Source organism: Accipiter gentilis, chromosome Z, assembly GCF_929443795.1.
Source record: "Accipiter gentilis chromosome Z, bAccGen1.1, whole genome shotgun sequence".
Lineage (NCBI taxonomy): Eukaryota > Metazoa > Chordata > Aves > Accipitriformes > Accipitridae > Astur > Astur gentilis.
This window is the reverse complement of record NC_064919.1, coordinates 33,887,392-33,911,779: the sequence shown is the minus strand read 5'-3', so window position 1 is coordinate 33,911,779 and position 24,388 is coordinate 33,887,392. Positions and strand designations below refer to the sequence as shown.

Genomic DNA, 24,388 nt, shown 5'->3' with positions numbered 1-24,388 from the left:
TTCTGAAGTCTTCTGAAGGATTCTGAATCCTGAATTCTGAAGGATTTCTCTCTTAACTCCCTTCCCCTATACACCCATGACTTTATGTGAGGGTATTCACCCTCTGTTTCAGGGGTGGACATGAGTGGATCAGCAGCCATATGTTCTGTCCTCCCTGCTGATGGGAGCCAAGGCCCTCCTGACCTGTCCCCCTCCTGACCTGCATACCTACCTGCATAAGCATTTCTAACACTGCCACCACAACTCTTTCTCTTGTCACCCTCCTCCCAGGCACCTGCATTCACATTTGGACTGGTTTACATCACTCCTGGCAGTAGTGCCAATGCTCACAGGCACAGGCAAGCTAGACCTTTACTCCCTGAGCAGGTGAGCCCTGGTTATCTTCCAGCAATGCAGTGGATGGGACTTACCCCTGTTCCCCACTGACAAAAACTCTTGTGCATTGTTTAATTTCCCTGAAGAGTAGTGGTCTCTGTGACATTTTGCTTCCCAGCATGACGCTGACCCCTGCCTGCTGTTTGCACAGCATGGTGGCTTCATTGATGTGGAACAACTTCTGTCCCTCACAGCCATAATTCCCACCCTTTCTCCACTGATAGTGATGAGGGAAATTTTTCTACCTTCCTGGGTGGTTTGGTTTTTTTTGTGTCTGCAGGTCTTCCCATGATTCCTCAGAGTGTGTCAGTCCAGCCACCCCAACCTGAAGTTCTCCAGACTCCTTCCTAAAGGGATGCTACTAAAAGGCATGTTTTCTCTCCTGGTTCTTACTAGCAAGAAGAAAAGGCCACAGACCTTGCAAATTAAGTTCAAATCATGGACTAAAGCATTCAGGATTGGTGCTTCCATTTGAGAGCAGACTTTACTGCAGCAGATAAAGAACCACACAATAGTAGAGGGAGTCCTGAAAGAGCAGCATTACCTCACTATTTTTGTTCTGACCACTGTGCTCTTTTGTGAAGGTTGCACTTCCTACTACTGCAGGGAGGTGGGAGAGCAGAAATAATAAGATGCTCACCTTGTTAGCCAAGGATTAGGCCCAAGCAGTATATATTTAATTAGACTTTAAAGAGCTTATTTCAATGTTAGGAGATGCACTTCTTCCCTGTTGCTGCTGCCTCAATATAACAGTTTCAGTAAGTGTTCTGCTTATCAAGAGACAGGAGACTGTTTTCACATATTGTGAGTACTCAGTTTTTGTTTGCATATAGATTAAGAAGAAGAAAGTTGACCCAAAGCTCTTGTAGAGGTCATCTAATCTGTTTGGTTGAGAAGATCTGTCCTCCCACAGACTCACCTTCGGCACTATAAAGGTATACCTCTTCCTGATGACAAGCTCTCTTTGCAGCATTACCTCACTCTTGGTCATTCTAGAAGCAACATCTTCTATTACAAAAATTTAGGAACTACATTGGAAATTAGAGTGCTGTTTGCATAGGCCAGATCTTTGGACTACTTCCTGCCAGAAAACCCAGGCCATTCACAATGAGCATTAGTGAAGACGACGTGGAGAAGTTTCTTGATGGCAACCCTACTTTTGCCAAGCAGTACTTTCAGAAGAAACTAAGAACAGAGTCCTGGGATAGCAATGAGGGTGAAATCCTTTTTGAGTTGATCCAAGACATGCAAGAAAGCATCAACATGGAGAAAGTTGTTTTCAAGACCTTGAGAAGAATCAGATCCCTTATTCATGCTGACCGCTGTAGTCTTTTCATGTACAGGCAGAGAAATGGCACGCCTGAACTGGCAACAAGGCTTTTCAACATCCAAGAGGGAAGCACCCTGGAGGAATGCCTGGTCTCCCCGGACTGCGAGATTGTCTATCCGCTGGACGTAGGCATTGTGGGCTATGTTGCACAAACCAAGAAAACCATGAACATCAAGGATGTCAGTGAGGTAGGTTTGCCATTTATTCATTCATTTGGTAGAAGAAAGACTCACATGCTTGCTAGTACAAAGGGGTCAAGAGGTAGCAGGGTGTCTTGGTGCTTGGTCAAACCTCATGTAGTGTAATAGCTGTGTAGTGGAAACCAAACCACCAGTATCAAGTTGCTTCCAATTTCACTTATGGAGTGAGGTGAAGCTAAGCACGTTAATTACACTAGGTGTTAATGCCTGCAAAGAAGTGCACCGTCACACCTTACCTTTCTAATTAAAAAAACCACCAAACAACAAAATCACATGTAGTCCAGCAGAGAAGACAGAGTGCAGTACAGTCAGATCTGCACTGAACGGACATGAAGTTTTCCACACACATTTATATTCCATGAGTAACTGGCAAAGAGAGACATATCCTTTACAGTGAGTCCAGAAAGGGTTTTCTACCACAAATGACATTTGAAAATGTTTGCTGTCTGATGAAGCTTGTGCCAAGGGCATTTACAGGCATGTTTATCAACCAGAGAGAGTGGACCTCAGAGCAGGTGAGTTAACTGTGTACAAGTGATCTTCATCACAAGCAACAAGAGACAAACTTTGACCAAAAAAACTCTTCCAGCAAACACTGCACACTGTGATACCAGGAGGGATCCAAGGAATTTTAATGGGGTTTTTTTATGCCTTCATGACAATATTTATGCCCCATACTCCTGGGTTGAATCATGTAAACCTGAATGGCAGCAATACCAATCGGCTTGTTCTAATCATAGGTATAAAACTAAAATCCATGTGACCCAATTATGGCATTTGGGATTACTCTATCTATTGTTTGCTAGTTACAAAGAGACCATCTGTTTATCCATCCATTTTTTGCTCAATACAAGCATATCCAAATGCTTCAGAAAAACTTCCTTGTCCTCCATGGAACGTACTGAGACATTAATGTGGTTCTGCAAACTTTTTTTTTGGGGGGGGGGGCATGGGGGAGGGGCTGAGGTGGGGGGTTAGTATAAGAACGTGATTTAAACTTTTTAAATTTTTCTGGCTTCAGACATTTCTCCAAGAATATGGAAGGATTTCAGTGCTGTGATCCAAGTACTACACTCCAACTCTAGTGCTTTCAGGCATTGCTGCAAGACAATTCCTTTGAAGGAGACACAGAGACTAAGTGCTTGGTATACCCCATTGGCAGGGAAGGCCAGTAGTGGGGGAGGTATGGGGAGAAGACCTATTAGGGACTGATTATTTTTTCTGGTGCACCCTTCTGAATCTGATCAGACCTTTGGGGCTTTTTCTAACCCAGCTAGAAGGACTTGTAGCTGACAAGTTATTCAGCCTAGCAGAGAGAATATCTTGGGTCAGCAAAACCATCCCTGCTTTCCCTGTTGACAGGTGATGATGGTGTCAATAAGGCCCTGTGCAGGCAAGGTGATGGACCACCTGCCTTCCCTGCACTACCCTTTCTCTGCTTTGTTTTCTTTAGCAGTAGCGGGACAGTGACATTCACATAAGGAACAACTGGATGCATTCCCTTTGGACTGCCCCTACAGCATGACCTAGCACTCTCCCAGTGGTTTGAATGGTGATTCCCTCATGGGCAGCCCAGTCCATAACAGTGCTATCTGCATATTGCAACCACTGCCAAAATGATCCTGGGGCAGTAGGAGATGGGTTGCTCTCAGGGACAGGGGGAGAGTGCCAGGAACCATGCACCACTGGTGCCAGCTGCATCCTCCATTGGGATACCTTCCCTGCCATCTACCATCCCATGAAAGGCCCAGCAACATGGGAGGAAATACCTGGCAGAACATTTTCAACAGAAACAGGGGTAGATGGCTTCATGGAGGCTGCAAGCTGACAGGAGCTTCAGGGCCCAGGCAAGAGCAGAACTAAAATGAGGGTGAGTGAACTTCCTAGTGACTGTACCAGACAGCACTGGTCTATAAGCTGTGGCTACACAGTGCTGCATGGTAATTGGTTGTACCCACTTCGCAGTGTTAATGAGAAGTCAAAGGAAAGGTTGGAGGAGGTGCTATGAAGAATGTCAGTGATCTGAGCACGACCAGTGGAGAGCCTCCTTGTTATGACAGAGTTTGACATGTTAAAGCTTATGATTTGCAAGATCTTTGCAAAAAGTGAAAAAGTGCACGTCTTGCAGTCAGAAGCCACAGCCAGTTCTCTTGTTGCTAGTTTTATCACCTGTACATCGTCCAATTTTCTGCTAATTCATTTCTCTCCCTCAATAATTTTTTAAGCAAAACTTTATTTAGGCAGCTTACTTTGAGAGGCTGTGCTTTAAATTGGTTTTAAGACTACAGATGTTGTGGAAAAAGCTTAATTTGTAAATTCTCTATTGAACAGTGTGCCCAGTTCAGTCCATTTGTTGATGAGCTCACTGACTACACTACGAAAAGCATCCTTGCAACACCCATCTTGAATGGCAAAGATTTAGTTGCTGTCATTGTGGCTATTAATAAGCTGAACGGCCCACACTTCACCAGCTCTGATGAAACAGTAAGTGGTCAGTAGCTCAGTTTCTATCAAGCAGTTGTCGCTTTTGTCATGTAACACAGACTTTTCTACACTAGGGATGTCTGCTTTGTTGAAGCTCCTCTGGTGCAAATTTCCCTACAGGGGACTCACCCTCTAACAGAAGAGGCTTATTATGAGTATGCTTATCTCAGAAATCTTTCAGAGAAGTTACAGTGAGATAAGCCTCATCTCACACCAGTGCAAAGCAAAGCATTTATCCAGGGGAATTACAATGATGTTGCTAAAGGGGTGTTATGAAATCCAGTATACACGAGGCTGCTACTACCTTCAACTCAATCTCATTGTTTGCCTTTTCAGCTTTTCCTGAAGTACTTGAATTTTGCCTCCTTGAACTTGAAAATTTATCACTTGAGTTATCTTCACAATTGTGAGACTCGAAGAGGCCAGGTAAGAGTGAAAATGCAGAGTGAAAAACAACTGCTGAGGGTTTAGCAGTAGGACTGGGGGAGGTAAGGAAGGGGCTAGAAGATAAAGTGGACACCCAAGAAGTGGAAGGCCTAATGTCTCCCACAGGGTGCTCTGGTCTGGGGCTGAACTCCTGTTCTGTGTTCACACATCACTGCTGCATCAGCAAGTCCCACAGAAAGGGAGGAAAGTGAGAACGAGATGCAAGACACACTGCTAGTTCTGCCAATAGTTCAACTGGAAGACCTTCAGCCATCTAGACCTAGAGGTCTTTGCGAGAGTTAATATAGTTCATTGTGTTAGACTTAAAAGTACCAAAGTACAGAGTGAGTAAATTACATTCTCAGAGGTGGTCTAGGATTTCAATATTGCAATTCCCAACTGCAAAGACTGGGGGAATACTGTAAGTAAATTGGTTTGTGCAAAGACAGTTCAGTCTGCTTGTGCTCAGATACTGTGTAAGAGTCTTATTAGAAGAGCATATAACACATTTTGCCCAACTCCTTTACACCATTCCATGAAATGACCATTCTTCAGGTGTTTCTTTCTGTCCTCCTCACTGGGTTTGTGGATTTCAGCATTATTTATTGCATGCTGTAAAATGCCAAAAATAAACCATTGCTCGTTTTCCTTAAACGGTTTGTATAACAACACCACTGTACTATCCAAAGGATGTTCAGAGGCCAGTGACATTGAACATCTCAGACTTCATAGGAGTGGCACAGTTGTCCCAACTTATGGGTAAGAAACAAAGATCAGTGCAGCTCAGAATTGTCAGAAATATCCACTAGTGCCTAGTGAAGAGGTGAGATATACATTTCATGACTGTGGCCATGTAATGGTACTTCTTGTTCAAACCACAGGTCCAGTCAGCTTCAGGTAGCAGCTCTCAGTGCTTCTGAAGCACTGCTCCTCATGTCTCCTGGGGTCAGAAAGCAAAGCACATACACTCAGATACAGGCATACATGCACTAGCTAAGCTAGGCAATTGCATAGATGGCTTTCTTACCATTTCAGAGAAAATTAAGTTCTTCATTAGGCCCACAAAGATCCTCCTTGTGCCACCAGAAATACTTGCCTAATCTACTGCATAACCTCCATTTTTACAAATGAAAGAGCCTAAGAGCAACAGCTTTCTTAAGCGTACACCTGCAGGGCTCAGGATGGGGAAAAGGACCATAGGCTGATATGCACACAAAGCAGCTGTGCAAAGGCTTTGAGGAAAGTATTAATTTGGGTATTTCCAACTCCAGCCTCTGGAATTTATAACACTTTTGGTGTTATCTGGTTTTGGATGCAAGATTTTACTTATGAGTATAAAACGTAAGTGGGGCCATCTCTTTATCTAGCACTACTACTTTTTTGAGCTATATTTTTAAGACTGGACTTTTACATAGCACTCCACGATGACCTGACTCTTCCTCAGAGTGTATCTTCCTCTAAGAATTCCCAGTGTGAATAAGCAATCCTTTTACATTTTGCAGTATAGGTTGCTATTGCACTTTTCAGGAACTGTAGTATAAAACCCCAATTGTTTCCTTGTTACTCCAAACACATTTGGGAAGCCCAGCTCTCAAGAAGAAGCTATGCTTACATTTGGATTTTATCCTGCAGGTGCTGTTGTGGTCAGCTAATAAGGTTTTTGAGGAACTGACAGACATCGAGAGGCAGTTCCACAAAGCTTTTTACACAGTGAGAGCATACCTGAACTGTGACCGGTACTCAGTAGGTCTCCTGGACATGACGAAGCAGAAGGTAAGCATTCTTCATATGTGTTTTGTACAGCTTTCTGTGTTGCTGCAATCCACTGAGGGGTGATGTGTGGAGATAAGTTTTACTGGGGCAGCCAAAGTGCAAGCTAGCTTTGAGTCATTATTCTTGCTTTGGTTGGCATTTTTTTATTCCATTGTGCAAATAAAGAGCTGGGGATAAAGAAAAGAGAGGGAAAGGGAAGAGCTTATCACTGGAATGGGACTGTTGAAGGAGCCAGAGGCTGAGAAGACAAAGGAAGGGCAAACGTGTCTGACCGTGTCAATCCTGGTCAAAGTCTACACCATAAGCACAGCCTCACAAAGTCCGTGGTTATTAGAAGTATAGTGAGATACCTGTGGAAATCCCCAACAACAAAGCAGCCACCTTCCTCAAGGACTCATCCATGTGCATGTTATCCAGGCTTTTTGGTGAAATTTGGCTTCATAAAAATAGGCTGACAGAAGCTAAGTTACCTCTGCAGCTCTGATTTGGTCTGATTGTTTGCAAGCTTTATGTGGGAGTTAAACAGCATTCTTGTCATCAGAGCCCTGCTTTATTCCATGGTCAGACTGGCTGAGGCTACCATGAACTTTGATGTCCACCACGTTGCCAGAGCCTTCATAGCAAGCTGTCTTGTGAAGAGGTGTATTAAAAGATCACTAGCGTGCTAAAGACACTTTGATCAGCGTTATAATGTAGCCTAGTAAAAACAAAAAAAATAATTCACTTTAGCAAGTTAGCAAGTAGTAGATGAGCCCTATGGCCACACTCTGGAAAACAAGAACATGTAAAATATTGACATAGCCGTTTGCTCTGTGAATACCGCCTGTGCTGTTCACTGACTGAAGCAGCATCCTATGTATAGGCAGAATATGACTATATACAGCCATATAGTGCACCTGACACTTCCCCATTTAGATATACCATTCTGCTTCCTAGTCTTATTATTTCATGCCTTGTTTACACAGTAGCAAAACCAGCATGGTAGAGCAGTGGTTACTTTGAGGTTCAAGGCAGAATGCACTTTTCTACTCTAAAAATACTTCTTTCATTTTAAAACCAGGAATTTTTTGACCTGTGGCCAGTGCAGCTGGGAGAAGTCCCCCCCTACTCAGGACCTCGCACCCCGGATGGCCGAGTACGTAAGAACCAGTTTTCTTAAACTCTCTCCTGTCTGGCTGGATTAACACACCACTAATTTTAACACCACTCTTTTTATTTGTAGGAAATAGTCTTCTACAAGGTCATCGATTATATATTACATGGAAAAGAAGACATTAAAGTCATCCCGTAAGTGCCCAGTTTCTGTATGCTAGGTACTGACATGAAGTGTAGCTAAAACCAAGGTTCCCCATGATTTAAAGACATTCAAGAAGAGATATGCAAAGCACCAACAGAAGACTAAGAGAGCCAGAATTAAGTTGGTGCTTTGACTCACATTTCTGTGGCACAAAGATTTTCTCCAGGGTATTGGGATCCTGGCTTGCAACTCAGGCTCCAAAAGTCACTGCAACCAGCGATTCTTTTTAGATGCAGAAGTGAACTGCCTTGACTGCCTGCAGTTTTGGCACTCTCCTTGCCAGGCTGAGGCATCACTCTTGCTTGGTGCCTTTCTCAGTGTCAGCAGGTGAGCCCATCCAGGTTGCCCTTGTGTTGAGGCACCTGCTGTCCCAGCCCTGCCCCTCACCCCTTTGCTACCCTCCCAACCTCTCATGGTCAGTCCTGCTCCCCTGCCTGTCTTCCAGCTTACTTGTTTCCCTTTTATCCTCTGGTCACTGACCCCATCTCAAGGCTACCTCTGGCCTTTCCTCCTCTCCTGACACCACGTTGAGACTCCCTCTTCCTGAAAACCACCCTTTCTTCTTGCCACTGAATTTTTCAGAGGAGCCTTGGGCGCCCCAGACAAATCTGACACGACAGGAGTTTTGCCCAGTTCTGCTCACACCTCTTTGCATCGCCTTAAGTGCTGCAAGAAAGGTCCCCATTGCTTCGGTACAGCAGTGTTCAAAAGTTCAGGCTGGAAGACACTCTTAGCTGGGAACTTCCTTTGATTTTTCTCTGTGCTGAAGGTCTGAAACATGGCCCCCACTCCCAGGAATGACTTACGTCTCTGCAGACTATGATATTTTATGAGTTATTGAATGAGTCTGTATTGAATCCTTGCAGGAAAAGTATTTACTTCGGTGAAAAATTTTTGCTCACACAAAGGGGTCCTTTGAAAGTAACATGACTGTTTAGTAACTAGAGAGTGAAACATGTAAACATGGATTGTGCAATCAGCTGGATACATATCAGCTCCATGATTGTTCTTCAGTAAACATATATCCTTAATTTCCCTTATGTATTTTTCTTTCATTCAGAAATCCTACCCCAGATCACTGGGCACTAGTTACTGGACTGCCAACCTATGTGGCTGAAAGTGGCTTTGTAAGTACTTAGCTTAGGCTTCAGCAAAGCTTTCTGAGATGAAGTCATACTAATGCTGCTTTCTCATCAATTCAGTTTTTTGTTTTGGTATTTAAACTTCTCATTGCCCATATTGTAAAACTTTTTCTTTGTGTGATCCCCTAGATTTGCAACATTATGAATGCTGCTGCAGATGAGATGTTTAACTTTCAGGTACCGTGAAAAATTCCAGTCCCATCAAGGATTCAACTTTGTTTGCAGAAATGTAATTTAGAGTCAATATTAGGCATGTAAATATTTCTTTAGCCTGTAGTCTTGATGTAAAATGGGAGTGCTGATGTATTTAGAAAACATATTAAGTATATGGTGTCTTTCTGCTTGCTGTTGCTTCAAGGAAGGTCCTCTAGATGAATCAGGATGGACTATCAAAAACGTTCTCTCCATGCCAATAGTCAACAAAAGGGAAGAAATTGTTGGTGTTGTCACATTTTATAACAGAAAAGATGGGAAACCATTTGATGAACAGGATGAGACCCTCATGGAGGTATAGTTTCTTGCTGTGGCTAGAAGTAGTTCATGTGGTTGAGAGAGGTCACTATTGCTCATTGTACACAGGCAAAGCATCCCACAGTCTTTTGCAGCTAAGTTTCTTTGTTGCTTATAGAGGTGCTATGCATCAGCTTGAAAGTTTTGAAAGCAACTACATGAAATACTGGGGGGTTTTGTCTTAGAAACCCAGCTGTGTTCACATCAATTTTTTTCAGCATTCTTGGATTGGACACCTAGCCATGAGCAGTTATGATATACTAACATGACCATTCTGACCTGTGTTCACATACATGACAGCTGGCTAACACTGGCTGGGCAACTCCCGCAAGAAATTACACAGGAATTATCTGTGTAGCTAAGATACAAAGGATGGCCAGTATCGAATCTACCAACAGCAGCTTGCTGCTTAGAAACACTCCTATGCTAGTTTCAATCCAATATAGGCATTCAGCTCTTGACATCTGTTATCAATCAGAACATTTGCTGAAATAGACTTTTCTTATTAATCAAAAAGACTGCCAAAAAAAATAATCAAACACAGTGTGTGAGTAAACATATGTGAAAGGTAATGAGACCACCTTGCTCTCCCTTGATACAAGGGTTCCTGACCTGCTGTCACCATTGTGACACCAGCCTTTCCACAGGCATGTTGACACCTGCAACAACACACAAATAGCTTTCCGTATGCTGAACTGGACAGAGGGTCCTCGAACCTCCACAGCATGGATGTTCTGGAAGCCTAGGCAGATTCAATAGCTGGGGAGCTGCTGTGCTGAGGAACAGGTAGAGGTTGGGAGCAAGCACACAGTTGTTCATTGCTAGACTTGTGGCTAAAGTGGAGCTTGTGTTTCTCTAAAAGTACATCATGCAGTGTTATACTTCTGTGTCTTTGAGGATCAGATGTTTTGTTTATTTCACCATTTCCTTCTTTTCCCCTCACCAAGTCCTTGACACAGTTCCTGGGTTGGTCTGTGCTCAACACAGACACGTATGATAAGATGAACAAGCTGGAGAACCGGAAGGACATTGCTCAGGATATGGTGCTTTACCATGTGAAATGTGACAAGGATGAAATACAAGAAATTCTGGTAATGCCTTGCAACGTGCAGCACACCCCCAGGTGTACTGGCCTGCCTGGCCTGTGGCATATGGCACAGAGATAGGTCTCCCATCCCACAGAAATGCTTCCAGCCACTATCATGTGAAGGCAACACCTGGGCCCCAGTTACTGCACAGCAGAACAAATTTTTGTTTTGGCACTGTGGTCTGCCTTCCACCTTGGCACACTGCCACACTGTGTCCTTTCTGATTTCCTCAGCAAAGCCAGCCCTGGAGGTGGGCTCACGCAGGTGCTACTCAGGGCAGCGCTGGAGGGGTGGAAGAGGAGCTGATTTATGTTCCCAAGACCTCCTTAGTGCAGAGGATGTGGAGTTAGAGGACCCAGCTGGGACACTGGCTCTAGGGGGACATTTGCAAGTGGGGGAAATACAAACCAAAATCAAGGAGAGGGAGAACATTTTTACCAGGAAGAATGGGTTGAAAGACCGGAAATAGAAATAAGGTCCAGAAAGGAAACACAATTTGCATATGAGAGCTGCCCTAGATTGCCCCAAAGCTGCACAGTGCAAAGTCCAGTGGGGTTTGGTTGTGAGTTTAACACATCCATGCTCTTTGCAGCCGACAAGAGAAAAGCTGGGGAAAGAGCCAAGCGAGTGTAAGGAAGAGGAGCTGGAAAGCATCCTGGTAAGAGCAAAGTACCACTGGAATGGACACCCCTGGCAAACAAATATTGCCTGAGTGCATGCAGGGAAGATTTCCCAGTGTTGGCACAGTGGTACACATCGACAGGGCACTTGGTGAAGGGCGAAGGCAAAGCATACCCTGCCCTCCTCTGCTGTGTGAGTTTGAGCTTATTACTATCATGTGCCTTCCCCAACTCCTAGGGAGTACCTGCTCTCTGCCACTTTATCTCAAGGGTTTCAAAGTCCATCTGGAAACACATCAGCCACCTTGACTTGTCATGCATGTTGTTCTCTGGAGTAAATACGGAGGGCTGTAAGCCTTCCCTTGTAAGACCTGTCAAACTACATCAAATCAACAAGAAAAGTGCTTAACAGAAAACAAGCGATATTTCTTGCACTTGACCAAAAATGCCCTCCCTCTTCCCCCACTAATGGGGTTATCATGAAAAGCTGCATTTCAGTCTATTTATGTGTTATATTCTAAGAGGTAAAGTTCCTAGCAGCATCAGACTGATAAATTTCAATTAGGGAAAATCCATTCCAGGTGTTTCTAGAGATGGCATAAGTAGCACAGCAACAAACCATCCCACCTCTCTTCCAGAAAGAAGAACTCCCGGGGCCCACCAAGTTTGAAATCTATGAATTCAGGTTCTCTGATTTTGACTGCACTGAGCTAGAGCTGGTGAAGTGTGGCATTCAGATGTACTACGAGCTCGGCGTGGTGAAAAAGTTCCAGATCCCACAGGAGGTAGGAGCTGGCAATACACAGGGACTCCCATCTTGGATGGGCAGCAGACACTGCATGGCTGAGGTCCCCATGCATGCCCTGCACAGCTCATGGAGTGGCCGGAGGTCTGGGTTCACAGGAGCTTGCAGGGAGAGGGGCGTGCGTCCTGAGCCCTCTCATCCCACTGAGGGCAGGGAACACTGTCTCAAAGTCCCTGGTCCCTACATGCAGGTTTGGAGCAGGAAGGTGGCTTCTTCTCCTCTGCACTGTCTGCTGCAGCTGTGGGTTTGTTGTCGGGTCTATACAGATGGGGGCTACACCATGCAAAAACTTGTTTGCCCTTGCTGCGTCTAATGCCACTCACAGCCGCAGTGTAAAAACACAGTTTCCAGGCACAACACAGGGCAGTGCATACTTATGTGCATGTTTTGTTTGCTATATAGTATGTACCCTATAGCTTTCAGCCAACATACACTGAAACCCACACTGGCAGGTCCCTCTGCTTTTCTTCCCCCTGCAAACACAGACGTGACTTCATTTGGTGCAGTTGGTACTATCTTCCTGACTGCTGGCGACAGGAGCGGTGTGACCCTGTGGGCACAAGGACCCCCATAGCCCCTGATGTGCAAGTTCACGGCTTTTGCCACAGTTCAAACGGCTGCAGGACGTGTCAAACTGGCATTTCGTTTCTGCAGCTCTGCTGCTCCCCAAGGGATTTCTCAGCTCATCATGTGAAGTTTATTGCCATCTAGTGGGATCTGGAGGTAGCTGCAGGAAGAGTTTTCACCCTGGAAAGGCAGGCTGGGAAGTAGGTAGGAAGCGAAGTGTACTGAACGGAAATTAGTGCTGTGCTTCTTACTTATAGCAAGTCAATGTCAAAAAGTATTCAAAATATCTGCTTTAGAACAACTAATCCCTGATACAAGTGTGAAAAGCACTCATTCTTTGCTGCCACTCTGAGCAGCAGAGATTTTAAAAATGAAAATTCATCCATGATTAATTTGCTCTCTAATGAGAAAACCTATATAGCTACAAGAGGTAGCACATGTAGAGAAGTAGACTGTAGAGGTGAGAAATAGTTTGCTATTTAATGCCTTATATTGTAATTATTTAGGTGATACAAACACTACCCATCTCTCCATCTATGGAGGCATATCTCTTGAAGAGAAATATCAGTATTAGCAAATCGCAAGACATTGGAGGGACAAATCTTATGAGTGATAACATAGAGAAACACAGAAATTCAATAAATTCACAAACAGTAGGATGAAATCTCTTTTCCTCTAGACATTGCTGTTTCTTCTTCCCCCCCCCCCCCCCCGCCCCGACACCTCTGTGATTTTATTTTTCTTAAAAAAAAAAAAAAAAAAAAAAAAAAATTTAGAAAGCAGAGAGGTGTGTTTTAGTGTCCCCTTTAGCTCACCACTGGGCTTTACTATAACAACATCATCAGTGAAGCCTGATGGTATTACAGCTTCTGATTCCTTTCTGGGGCCATCTCTGTAGACTTTGTCTGAAACTCATCCATGACTTCTGTACATGGTCTTTATTGCAAGAGCAATGGGCAGGAGCTTCATCACACAACCTAACATCCTCTTCTCCAATTTGTAGGTTCTGGTAAGGTTTGTGTACTCAGTCAGCAAAGGCTATCGGAAAATAACTTACCACAACTGGCGCCATGGCTTCAACGTCGCGCAGACGATGTTCACTCTCCTGATGGTAAGGTAACACCACTCCAGTTAATTCTATGGTATGGCTTTATTTACAAGAGGTCTTCTGTTGTGCCCTGGAGATATGCAGGGCTTCCTTTGAATCCTGGTGTAGGATAAGAGTTTGTCACTCCTGGCACAGGTCCTGCTAAATAAGGTCTTCATTTGCCTTAAGTGACAGTCCTTGCATTACACTTAAAGTCGCAGCCAATACTGCCCAATGAATGGTATGCTTTGATTTTCTTGGGTACGGATGTGCATGGTGTTGAATAGCCTCCAGATTAAATCCTTCTACAGGGTAGGGGAGAGAAACTACAGGACTTCCCTTCCTCCAATACCTTCTGACAGTAAGAGCCAGAATGAAGTTAGCTGGCTGGGATGGAAGACAACCTCACACTTTCCATTTCCAGGCAGGACAGGTACAGGTGTAAGTCTATCACTAGTATGAATGTGGCAAGTGCCGTTTCTCACAGGCTCTCAGGCCAACAGGTGCCCCAACAAGAAAAACAAGTGTCATACTGCTGCTCCACACCAGGGATGGACTAGCAGCAGGACCCAGTGCAGATGGTATGGCCCACACAACTGGCAACAGAATTATGCCTAACACTCCTGGATGATCCTTTGGGCGATGCAGCTTGGAGACCTCATTGCTCAGAAAGAAGAAGAGCCCCTTTGCAAATTACTTTGTGTCCAGTGACTGGAGGGGTGCTTACGAGGACCTGGGTGTCCCTAGGGCACCAGGCAGCTGTAGCTGCAGGTAGCCAGCATTGCAGGTGTGCATGGAGCACATATGCACAACATGCATGCCTGAGTCTGAAATGTTTCATTCCCAGCTGCTTTCCCATTTTAACCTAAGTGTACCATGTATTGCATTTAGCTTCACAAGTATTTTCAGTCCTCCTGGACTGTTTCAGTGAGGAGATCCCCAGCACATAGCAGTCACAGTTCAGTACCCTTTCCTGCAAGAGACACTAACAGATGCCATGCAAATTCTCACCCTCCAGACTGGCAAACTGAAGCGTTATTACTCGGACCTTGAAGCCCTTGCAATGGTAACTGCTGCTCTTTGCCACGATATTGACCACAGGGGAACCAACAACCTTTATCAAATGAAGTAAGCACTTTCCTACCACTTCAAACCATTTACTCTTGCTCTCGTGTGGAGCGGGATCAGGCTGTGATCACATCAAACTCCAGTACAGCTCTGTTTTATACACAGAGGTAACAACCTTCTTTTGCAAATAACCTTGTTTTTTGGCTTGCTACAGCATTTGAGCTTATGCTTTGGTCAGTGGGGAAACTGAAATTTTGCAGTGCTCTCTGGGGCTTTCATTAACTCCTAGCAAACCTCCTTTGGTTAAAGAAACACTGCATTACCATTATGGAGTGGAACAAGTGCAGCACAGGCATCTAGTGACCTGAGCATAACAGGAGGCTCAGGGTGCCACCAGGAGCATCCTGGACATAAGAAGCCTACTTTTTCCTGGAAGGTATCTATGGAGAAAGCACCATGCATGGCACTGCCCTCACCACATGCAGATACAAAGCACCTATGAGTGTGAGAGTGCTGCTCTCAGTAGGTAGTCAGTAGCTACAGAAAAATAGTTGCATGATTTCATTGATTGGTCAAGCCTCTGTTGCTCACTTAAAGTAACGTCAGATCACAGCTCTCCTGCAATGGTTGCTGGTTATACTTTCTTACTGTTTTCTGGAGCTTTTGAAACATGCAAGTGAAGCTGGCTGGGTACAAGAGCGTCTTGCTTTTCAGCTAGGAAAGTGTCCAAGGACTGCTGGTTTTTCTGTTCCTATGACTAGATATCAACATGTATTTATTCAGGAATTAAACAAGCTTACTATGCTGGGTAACAACAGTCCAGTCATAAAGAACATTTTGGGTGAAATTTGTAGTTGCAAGACTGTTTTATACAGTGTCCAAATAGTTATAAGCTGCGTCACAAAAGTCTTTTACTAGACTGATGTCATTACCTATTAAAAATATTACTCTTAAGCCTTTTCAAATGAGACGAACTTGTGTGTTTGACAAAATTAAACATAAAATGGGACACTTCTTTCTATTTTTAAGTGCTGCACTAACATCTTTAATTTTTCCTGTATGCAACCAGATCTCAAAATCCTTTAGCTAAACTTCATGGATCCTCAATTTTAGAGAGACATCACTTGGAATTTGGAAAATTCTTGCTCTCTGAAGAGGTTGGTAATGAACTGTAATGTAAGGACATGAATCATTTACTTTGAGGGAAGTGTTTCAGCAACAACAGAGCTGTCAGCTTAGCACAAGACCTTTCTCTGGTTTAGATACCTGAGAAACTGTAGCTGCCTCACTCCTCAAGTACTCTATGTTCACCCAATACCAAAACGCATGGGCTTCCTAAATGCATGACTTGGTTTCCTCATAAGACATACCGTTATCCCCATAGGAGTATGTTAAATACAGGATTGTCCTCCTGTAGCCCTACTGACAGGGCCAAGGCCAACACACTCCCCCAGCTAAGTTTTCATTTCAGACAAATTTGCACTGGGTCCAGGGCACAGGGTTTGGGCACATGCTGTGCAACAAGTTTGAGGACACTGACCATGTTCAGGGAACAAAAGGGGAGGCTAGGCATCAATATATGGTGAACGGGGCTCACAACCCTTGCACCTTAGGGGACCACATTCAAGAGAGATGGCAAGGAACTCACAACACCACAGTGCTTGGATTTTGCAGCTCCATTTCCTTTGCTTTTCAGTCACTGAATATATGTCAGAACCTCAACCGCAGACAGCACGAGCACATGATTCACCTGATGGAAATTGCCATTATAGCAACAGACTTGGCACTCTACTTCAAGTAAGTCAGTCACATACACTGTGTGTGAAGGGCAGAAAGCAGCTGGTACTTTACAAAGGCAAAATGTGATGCTTTGCTCTGAGAGCTTCCCTGTGCAGCCATCCTCTTCACAGACACTGCCTTTGGGAGGCTGCCTTTAATACTGACATCAGAGCTGGTGAGGTGAGCTCAAATTGTTGAAAAGAATTTTTAACTTTTACTCAGTAGATTACATACATGACTTTTTAACCCTTCATTTCCAACAAGGCTGTGCTATATGATCCCCTAACAGAAAGAGAAGTCTGATTTTTTTTATTTTTTTTACTTAGCACTTCAGCACTAAATATACTCATAAATGGTGAATGGCGTGGCCAGGGCTACATAACTTCTCTGGGTGAGCAGCATTACCCAATTAACAAGTGGTCCATTGTAGGTGAATATAGTCATAGTCTATTTCACACCCAAAAGCCCAAAATGCCAAACATCTTGGAGCAGCATGCACTGACTTCCTGGGACATAAGGCTGGACTTCAACAACATATGACTTCCTAATTAGCAAGGAGCTTTCAAAATATGCTTTCAAAATACAGTGCTGAGACCAGAGATTGCTTCTGTGTGCTGCACTGAAGAAAGATTATGCAAAATATAAAGTCCACAAAGGAGGAATACAAAGAAGGGTGCAATACCCAGTCCTCTTACTACAGATGTAGGATGGCTGTATGGGAGCAGATACCACTACTTCCTTACCAGGTGGGAACAAGCCAGTCTTTGCCCTCCTTGGTCCATGGTCTGCAAGTGAAGGCTTGGCTGAGACCAGACCCAGGCAAAATGATATGGACAGAACATGCATACAAGTCACTTTGTGGATCTGGCCTAAATGTCTTCTCTGCTAGCATTGAAACAGCAGATTTTTCTGGATTTCACACCACTCAAAACATGGGTGCATTGTGCATAAACACCTCCCCCGAATTTCCTACATATATTTAGGTATATAAATAAGGTTAACAAGGCCAGACTAAGTATATAAAGCCAGTAGCTTTCTGCCAACAAAGGTGGAAGCATTTCTCGGCTGACATAACTTGCAGTAGTTCATACTTTCAAGTTCCTGTTCAAGTCTCACCACTATACTTATTTTTAAGTCGTTTACAATAGTTTCCCTTACTTAAGAGAAGCAGGTGATGATGCCTGGTTTTGTTGGGGGCTTCCTTGAGGACCTAAATGCCAGGACAATATCTTGAAATCCTTCTGGAAGGGTTATCAATACCAGGATCAGTCATCTGTTTTTAACACACTTGTTTCCTTGTTTTTGAGCTTTTTCTTTTTTCTTTCTTCCCCTCAAAGAAAGAGAACAATGTTTCAAAAGATCGTTGATGAGTCCAAGACATACGATAGCATGACTGCCTGGACTGAATACCTATCCCTGGAGACAACAAAGAAAGAGGTTGTAATGTGAGTAGTTGGCTCTGGAAAGGTGAGAGATGTGGTGACCTGGTTAGAGCTCCAAAACTTGCCTTGTGCTGCACTGAGTGCAAAATCAGCGTGTGATACATTACTGTCCACTCAAATGTGATCTTCTGGAAAAGCAGGGGAAAAAAGCTTTAAGTGGTTCTTCATCCCGATAAGTGACTGCTTTTGGAGTGTCCTTCTGGTCATATACTCCTAATGAGATGCAGGATCCCTTCTAGCCATATATTCCTACCAGACCACCCTGCACCCCACAAGCAGGGGCAGTCTGCAATGGCAGATGTACAGGAATCTAGTCCATGAGCTGTTCTTCCCAGCGGCAACCAATCTGAGTTGCACAATGCTGTTGTTGTGACTGTGCAGGTGCTTTGCAGGATGCTTTGCACTGGTGATAAGTGCACCCACCACCTCACTGCAGTCTGCACTGCTACACCTCCATGAGGGAGCCAGCGATGTTACTGTAAAGTCAAGAAGTTCAGCCCAGCAATGACTAAAGCAGCAAACATCCTAGTGCCAGAAGCAAGTAGTTCCCTAGCATAAATCGATTTTAATCAAGAGAGCAACCCTTGATGAGTGTCCCAGTCAGATCCCAGGCTGTTACAGCAACCTGTCTGTCTTTATCACTTCAGCAGGGACTGGGGGATACCTGGCACAGTATTGGGGCATGAGCATCCTGACCCTGCAAGAGATAGGGTGCAGGCTGTAGAGAAGAAACTAATTTCTTTCCTGTTTTTAGGGCCATGATGATGACTGCCTGTGATTTGTCAGCAATCACAAAGCCTTGGGAAGTCCAGAGTAAGGTCAGGTGCTTGATATAGAGTTAGATTTCTCTAGCTTATACTTCAAAGTAATGCATTTTCCTAAGCTGCTAGAAGCTGAAGCAAAGTGTCCTACCAGAACTACCAAAAGGACTTTAGAATAACTATGGTTTTGATGGATAAAGCAATCTTTAAGATTGTAGTTGTGAATTCTGTAGAAAATTCATGTTTACCAAAAAAGAAAAGAAGAAAACCCAAGTGTTTAGCTTTTTTGGTTACATTGAGGTTTTTTGCATGTAATGTATGGGTTCTTTTTTTTTTTTACAGCAATACCTGCTGTTTGCTCAGTTGTTTGATTTCCTTCAGGAGTTCCTTCCTGAACTGTACTTGAGCAGTTGCTAAGTAAGAAACATTACAATTTAAAGGAGGATAAAAGAAATAAATCTCACCTTCCTGTTCAGCATGGAGAAAGGACAGCTGAGAAAATCATAATAGGCAGCCACAACTGTGACCAAGAGTCAAATCCTTGAGGAAGACACATTGGAAATGTTTCTTAATAGATGAGCCGTGGACTAATGAGCTCCAGTGCAATAAGGTTGTTGAGCTGTCACTACACGGCTGCAGTCCCACTGCTACTGCTGCCCTTCCCAGGAGAAAGGCTGGGGCTGGGGTTGGACACAAAGCAACAGAGGGGCTACAAGTGAGATTTGCTTCATGGTGGAGACCTGAAGCACATCAAGTTGTAAAGCCGAAGTCAGTGCTAACTTTTATTTTTCCCTCCTTGGCAATGTAGGTAGCTCTCCTGGTAGCAGCTGAGTTCTGGGAGCAAGGAGACTTAGAAATAAGCGTCCTTCAGCAACAGCCTATTGTAAGTACCATGTGAGAGCCAGACAGTTCAGTTCAGACAGCAAGTCTCAGCAGAGACTTACTACAAGCAATGCTGCTCTCAGAGCATTGTGAGTCTTCCTGAAATCACCATGCCTGCCAAAATCAATGGAAAAGTGGGTACTCAGCTAGGGAAGACCCTCTGTGACAGAGCCCCTTGTCCAGCTATCTAAGTAGTTAGATGGGTCCCAATGGCTGTGAACCAGCATGGAGTGACTGTCCCCCTGGAGACTTTGTGTTGGTCCCTTACAGAAAAAAGGAAAATTAATTACATACATCGTAGAGGAAAGCACAGTTTCCAATAAAGAGAAAAACTACAAACACAAACTTCTCAGAGTCCAGAAATTATTTCTGGTAAATGGAAATGCATTAAAGCAGTGGGGTTGAACATATTTTTTCTGTTATAATAACAAATACTTACATTTGCCATTGAAAGAGCCAAGAGTCATTCCTTATTGCAGCCTCCAACTATGTGATTTGGGTTTTCTTTAAGTAGGCTTTCATACACCCCCTCTACCCACAGAGGCATCACAAATGATATAGTAAGCAACAAGGCCATGTAAGAATATAATTTCATGTTCAGTTATGTTTTAGAGAATTGAAAACGTCTTCAGCACTTTATAACATGAACCTTCTCTCAGGTATTTGATTGAGAGGTGCAAGGGCAAAAACTCCCTGTATTCCTCCCCATCCACAGACACTGAAATAGCTCTTTAAAATTTCTGCTAAAATGGCAAAGGAAATGAGCCCACTTCACTCCTCTGCAGCAGAGGAAGAGAGCTGTGATGGACAGCCTTTACTGACAGCATGGCAGAGCTGCCAGGCTGGCACAACAAGGCAATTTGGGGAAAAAATAGAGGTGTGTCTTTCAGTGAAGTGTTCTCATAAATCATGGTGAACTTGTGTCCTCCCACAGCCCATGATGGACCGGAGGAAAGCTGCTGAGCTTCCGAAGCTTCAAGTGGGTTTCATTGATTTTGTGTGCATGTTTGTCTACAAGGTAAGCAAAGCACACACTTGCACACCCCATCCTTCTCAACAGGTGTTCAAAGCTGAGGTGAGTAAGTCCCGGTGCAGCAACACCAGTCAGGGTGAGAGGGACAAGTAGAGAAGACAACAGCTCTCTCTCTCTGGGTTATTGCAGCATGGTCGCTCTTTGTGCCAATAATGCTTTCCCTGCATGAGCCTGCCTGGGAGGTCAGGTGTCGGGATCTGTCCTAGGGTATGATGGACAAGCACTGCCTCTGCGCTGCGTTGCACTGACAGGTGTGTTTTCATTAGGAATTTTCACGTTTCCACGAGGAAATTCAGCCTATGCTTGATGGGCTGATGAACAACAGAAACGAGTGGAAGACCCGTGCTGATGAGTATGATGCAAAAATGAAAGCTCTGGAGGAAGAGAAGAAAAAAGAGGAAGAGAAGATGGCTGCAAAGAAAGGTCAGAAACAATACGTAGCTTTTCATTCCTAAGTCAAAAACATGCTTATGTGATGCTGTCCTAGAACTGCAGAAAGCTTTGCTGACATGGCAGAGTCAAATGCCCAGAACAAGTTTCCTCAGTCTTGCTCCACCGGCAAGGTTGAAGACAGCTTGTCTTCAAACCTGACACCACGACAGGCTGTCAAAAAGGCCACCTGCTCAAATGCCCAGGAGCTAGTGCCTGAGAAACTAGTAAAACTACATTCAGCACAAGTGCCCATGCAGCTGGGGACAGCAGACAGTCCTTTGCAGTATATGTATGTCCCTGGAAAAGAGCAGGGAGACATCGCTTTGTACACAAGGGGCTGTGGTCAATGTGCTGTCCCATGGATCATGAAGCAGAAGTTAAGACAAGCTAACACACTCCTAGGGGGAACAGTTGAGGAATTACAGTTCATGCCATTTCTAGCCCAGATTAGGTACTACCTAGAAGCAAGCATTAGTAGTAGTAGTACCAATTTTGGTCAAATCCATTTTTCTTCTTCTGTGGGCCCAGCCTGGGTACCACTGAAATCCGTCAGCTGCAGTGGGCATTGGGTGAAAGCTTGTTTGATAGCCTGAGGATCTGTTTGACTCTCAGAAGGTGGAAGCAGAAGGCTCTCTTGGCCTCTCCCAAGTGTCTGAGGAAACATCCATCAGAACTTGGTGGCTCTACTCCACAGAGTCTACATCTGAAGGCTCCTTTTGTTCCAAACTGGACCAAAATCCCAACAGCCCATGGGGCGGACATTCCTTAAATGACAGCGTAGAAATTACTAGAGCCATCTAGATGTCTTATCTTAGTTTAATTCATAGTAATTAACTTAAAATATCAAAAATAAGTATTTTATCTATTATTTGGAAAACTTGTGAAGAATTTTTCCCAAGTAGTCAGTGTTTAAGTGAGGAAGGTTCCTACTAACTGTAAAACACCCTTTCCAAGAAGTCTTACAGGTATGATTACTTTGCACAGTAGACAGCTCTAGATATGGGTACTATAAGTATGACATACATTGATCACTGGATAACTTAAAAATGCTAAAAACCTCCTGTAATGATTGAGAAGGACTTTTATGACTGTACCTCTAATTCTGTGTTTCTTTTTATATGGCAGATGGAATAACCTGTAATGGAGGAACAGCTCCAGCTTCCAAAACCTGTAGCATACTTTAGACCTATTATCAATGCAATATATGCCCCAAAATAAGAATGCCCATGATTTAAAAATAAAATTAAAAAAAAACAAATCATGGCATACAAATACACTCCTGATTGGACGTTCTGCTACTTTAATTGGGCTTATGACCAACCAGGAAGGACTAGATGTTGTTTGCCTTAATTGCATCTCTTCCTGATGGTGAGAAGCCAGTTCTGTCCTGTCTCTTGCTCCGTTTAATGCACCTGATGTCAGATGGCATATGGCAAGTCAGAACAACGTTTGGCCCAATAAATCCGGTTGCGTGACTATGGAAGACCATTTCTCCTGCACCGAAACACTTCTCACCCCAAAGCTGATGGGGCCAGTTGAATTCATATTCTGCTCAATACAACACCATGTAATTGACAATGTATGCAACCATAGCCCGCAGAGTAGGAAAACTGAAGAAGAGACAAATTTATCATATCTAAGCCTGTATCTGTTGGGATATCAGAAATAAATCTGTGGGTAGGGATAAAGCGTGAAAACTGACCATAGTAAACATTTGAACTGCTCTAAAAAGTTACGATTCCATGTAAATCCAAAAAACACTCACAATAGTTCTGCACTCACTTCAAGAATCTGGATAGGATGCTGCTCCAAAGCATGGAGCCATTCCTGCAACACCCAGTAGCTGCCATCTTCATGAGCAGGATTCACACTGTGCACTAACTGAGGCTTCGCTCTGTAACAAGTGATTGTAAGAAGACAGTGTCATCATTACCCACTACAGTTCCAGTTCCAGTTACCCAAGCAACCTGAATCGTGGCATCTCCTAAATTTGTTCTGTTTTGCCTCATAACGCCAATGTTATTTAATGCAGTCCTCTTCCAATCGGTACCAACCCTCCTTCCTTTCCTCCTCCTGTTCTGAGATGTCCAGGTTTTAGATTCCCCTCCAGACTTTGAAAGACTGATGACTTGTACTCTTTTATTTCAGATGAAAGTTAGTTTTCGTGCTTATTAATGCAACCATATTAGAACATTCAGTTACACTCTTGTAGCAGTACAGTAACCTTTCTCTGCTCCTCTCACTCTCTTTCTCTTTTTTTTTAAGTGTTTGGAGATCTGTTTTGCTGGGGATTTTCTTCTTCTATTACTCCTGCTATCTTCAGTGCTTTTACCCTTCAGTATCTTGTTTTGCATTACAAAAATACTGCCAGTAAAAGGAAAAGTAGAGCTATGGTGGTACCTGGTGATCATTTATCCGTGTTTCAGTGCAGTAAGCAAGACGTAACCCTCTATCACTATGCGGCAATTCTGTGAGCAGCAAGTTGTCTTTCAGGAAGATACAGAAGCCCGTCCACTTGCATGGAAGCTAAATATGCCACTAGTAATGACTTCATGCTATATGTCTCAGTTTCATTAAGAATCATGTAGGAGGCTTTCACCATACGGCATACGAAATCAAACAAGTCATTTTTTAGAGCGGAAAAAATGCCACAAGGTTATTGTATTGCAGCATGGTGAGCAGTGGGCTTTTAAAGATCACCACAAGCCACTGTACACTTAAATGCTGAGAAAATATCCTTAATGTTCTCAAACATTTTCTGAGAAATAAAGCCAGAAGGCTAATCTTCCTGCCCGCTGTGCCCAATGCAAGGTGCTCAGACCACCTCAGGGTGCTCCAGCAGTGCTTCTCACACAAGGAGCACGGGGTGCCTGCCCAGCTCACCCAGCAGTGCTCGTGAGCCCACAGGGGCTGTGGGCGGCTGTGCCCCACCTGCCTGCATGTAGCTGGGAGCACAGGTTGCCCCAAACAGCATCAGAGGGGGTGTTCTGCCATGCATTTCCAAGAGGAACCATGCACGCACGCGGCGGGGTGTCCGTGGGCACGCAGGGTGAGGTGCCAGTGGAGAAGGCTGTTTCTCAAGGGTGGGAGCATTCCATGGGAGCAGGATGATCCCCAAGGCTCCATTCTGTAACAGTGGTGCTGGGGCAGCCCAAGAGTCCCGCTGCAGTCCCGTGTGTGCCGCAGGAAGCTGTGCCCCACTTGTGGGGACAGGGCAAGCACCTCCCCTGTCTCTCCCTCCAGCCACTCTCCCACCTGCTCATGGCACTTCAGGTGCCCCAGGCAGA

General features: G+C 44.2%; 1 protein-coding gene across 2 annotated transcripts; it reads left to right on the top strand.

The window, feature by feature from the left end:
• Positions 1-1,100: 1,100 nt before the first annotated feature.
• On the top strand, positions 1,101-23,474 carry PDE6B (phosphodiesterase 6B). 2 transcript variants are annotated; one of them, XM_049796319.1, is made up of 23 exons: positions 1,101-1,310; positions 1,719-1,893; positions 4,237-4,389; positions 4,726-4,815; positions 6,448-6,588; positions 7,649-7,723; positions 7,811-7,875; positions 8,946-9,012; positions 9,157-9,204; positions 9,386-9,535; positions 10,485-10,628; positions 11,218-11,283; positions 11,884-12,030; positions 13,621-13,728; positions 14,723-14,832; positions 15,842-15,929; positions 16,469-16,569; positions 17,889-17,996; positions 18,748-18,811; positions 19,563-19,637; positions 20,571-20,654; positions 20,936-21,092; positions 22,227-23,474. In XM_049796319.1, exons 2-23 carry the CDS (start codon positions 1,870-1,872, stop codon positions 22,283-22,285), a joined length of 2,124 nt encoding a protein of 707 aa, XP_049652276.1. In that variant the 5' UTR covers positions 1,101-1,310; positions 1,719-1,869; the 3' UTR covers positions 22,286-23,474. The 2 variants fall into 2 exon arrangements, with proteins under 2 accessions (XP_049652276.1, XP_049652275.1); XM_049796318.1 differs by having other exon boundaries at positions 1,101-1,893.
• Positions 23,475-24,388: the final 914 nt, after the last annotated feature.

Bases quoted from the DNA above. Each gene is read 5' to 3' on its own strand.
- PDE6B (XM_049796318.1), top strand. From the start codon at position 1,483: ATGAGCATTAGTGAAGACGACGTGGAGAAGTTTCTTGATGGCAACCCT. The intron at 1,894-4,236 runs GTAGGTTTGCCA...TCTATTGAACAG, and splicing joins ACATCAAGGATGTCAGTGAG to TGTGCCCAGTTCAGTCCATT. The intron at 18,812-19,562 runs GTCAGGTGCTTG...TTGGCAATGTAG, and splicing joins CTTGGGAAGTCCAGAGTAAG to GTAGCTCTCCTGGTAGCAGC.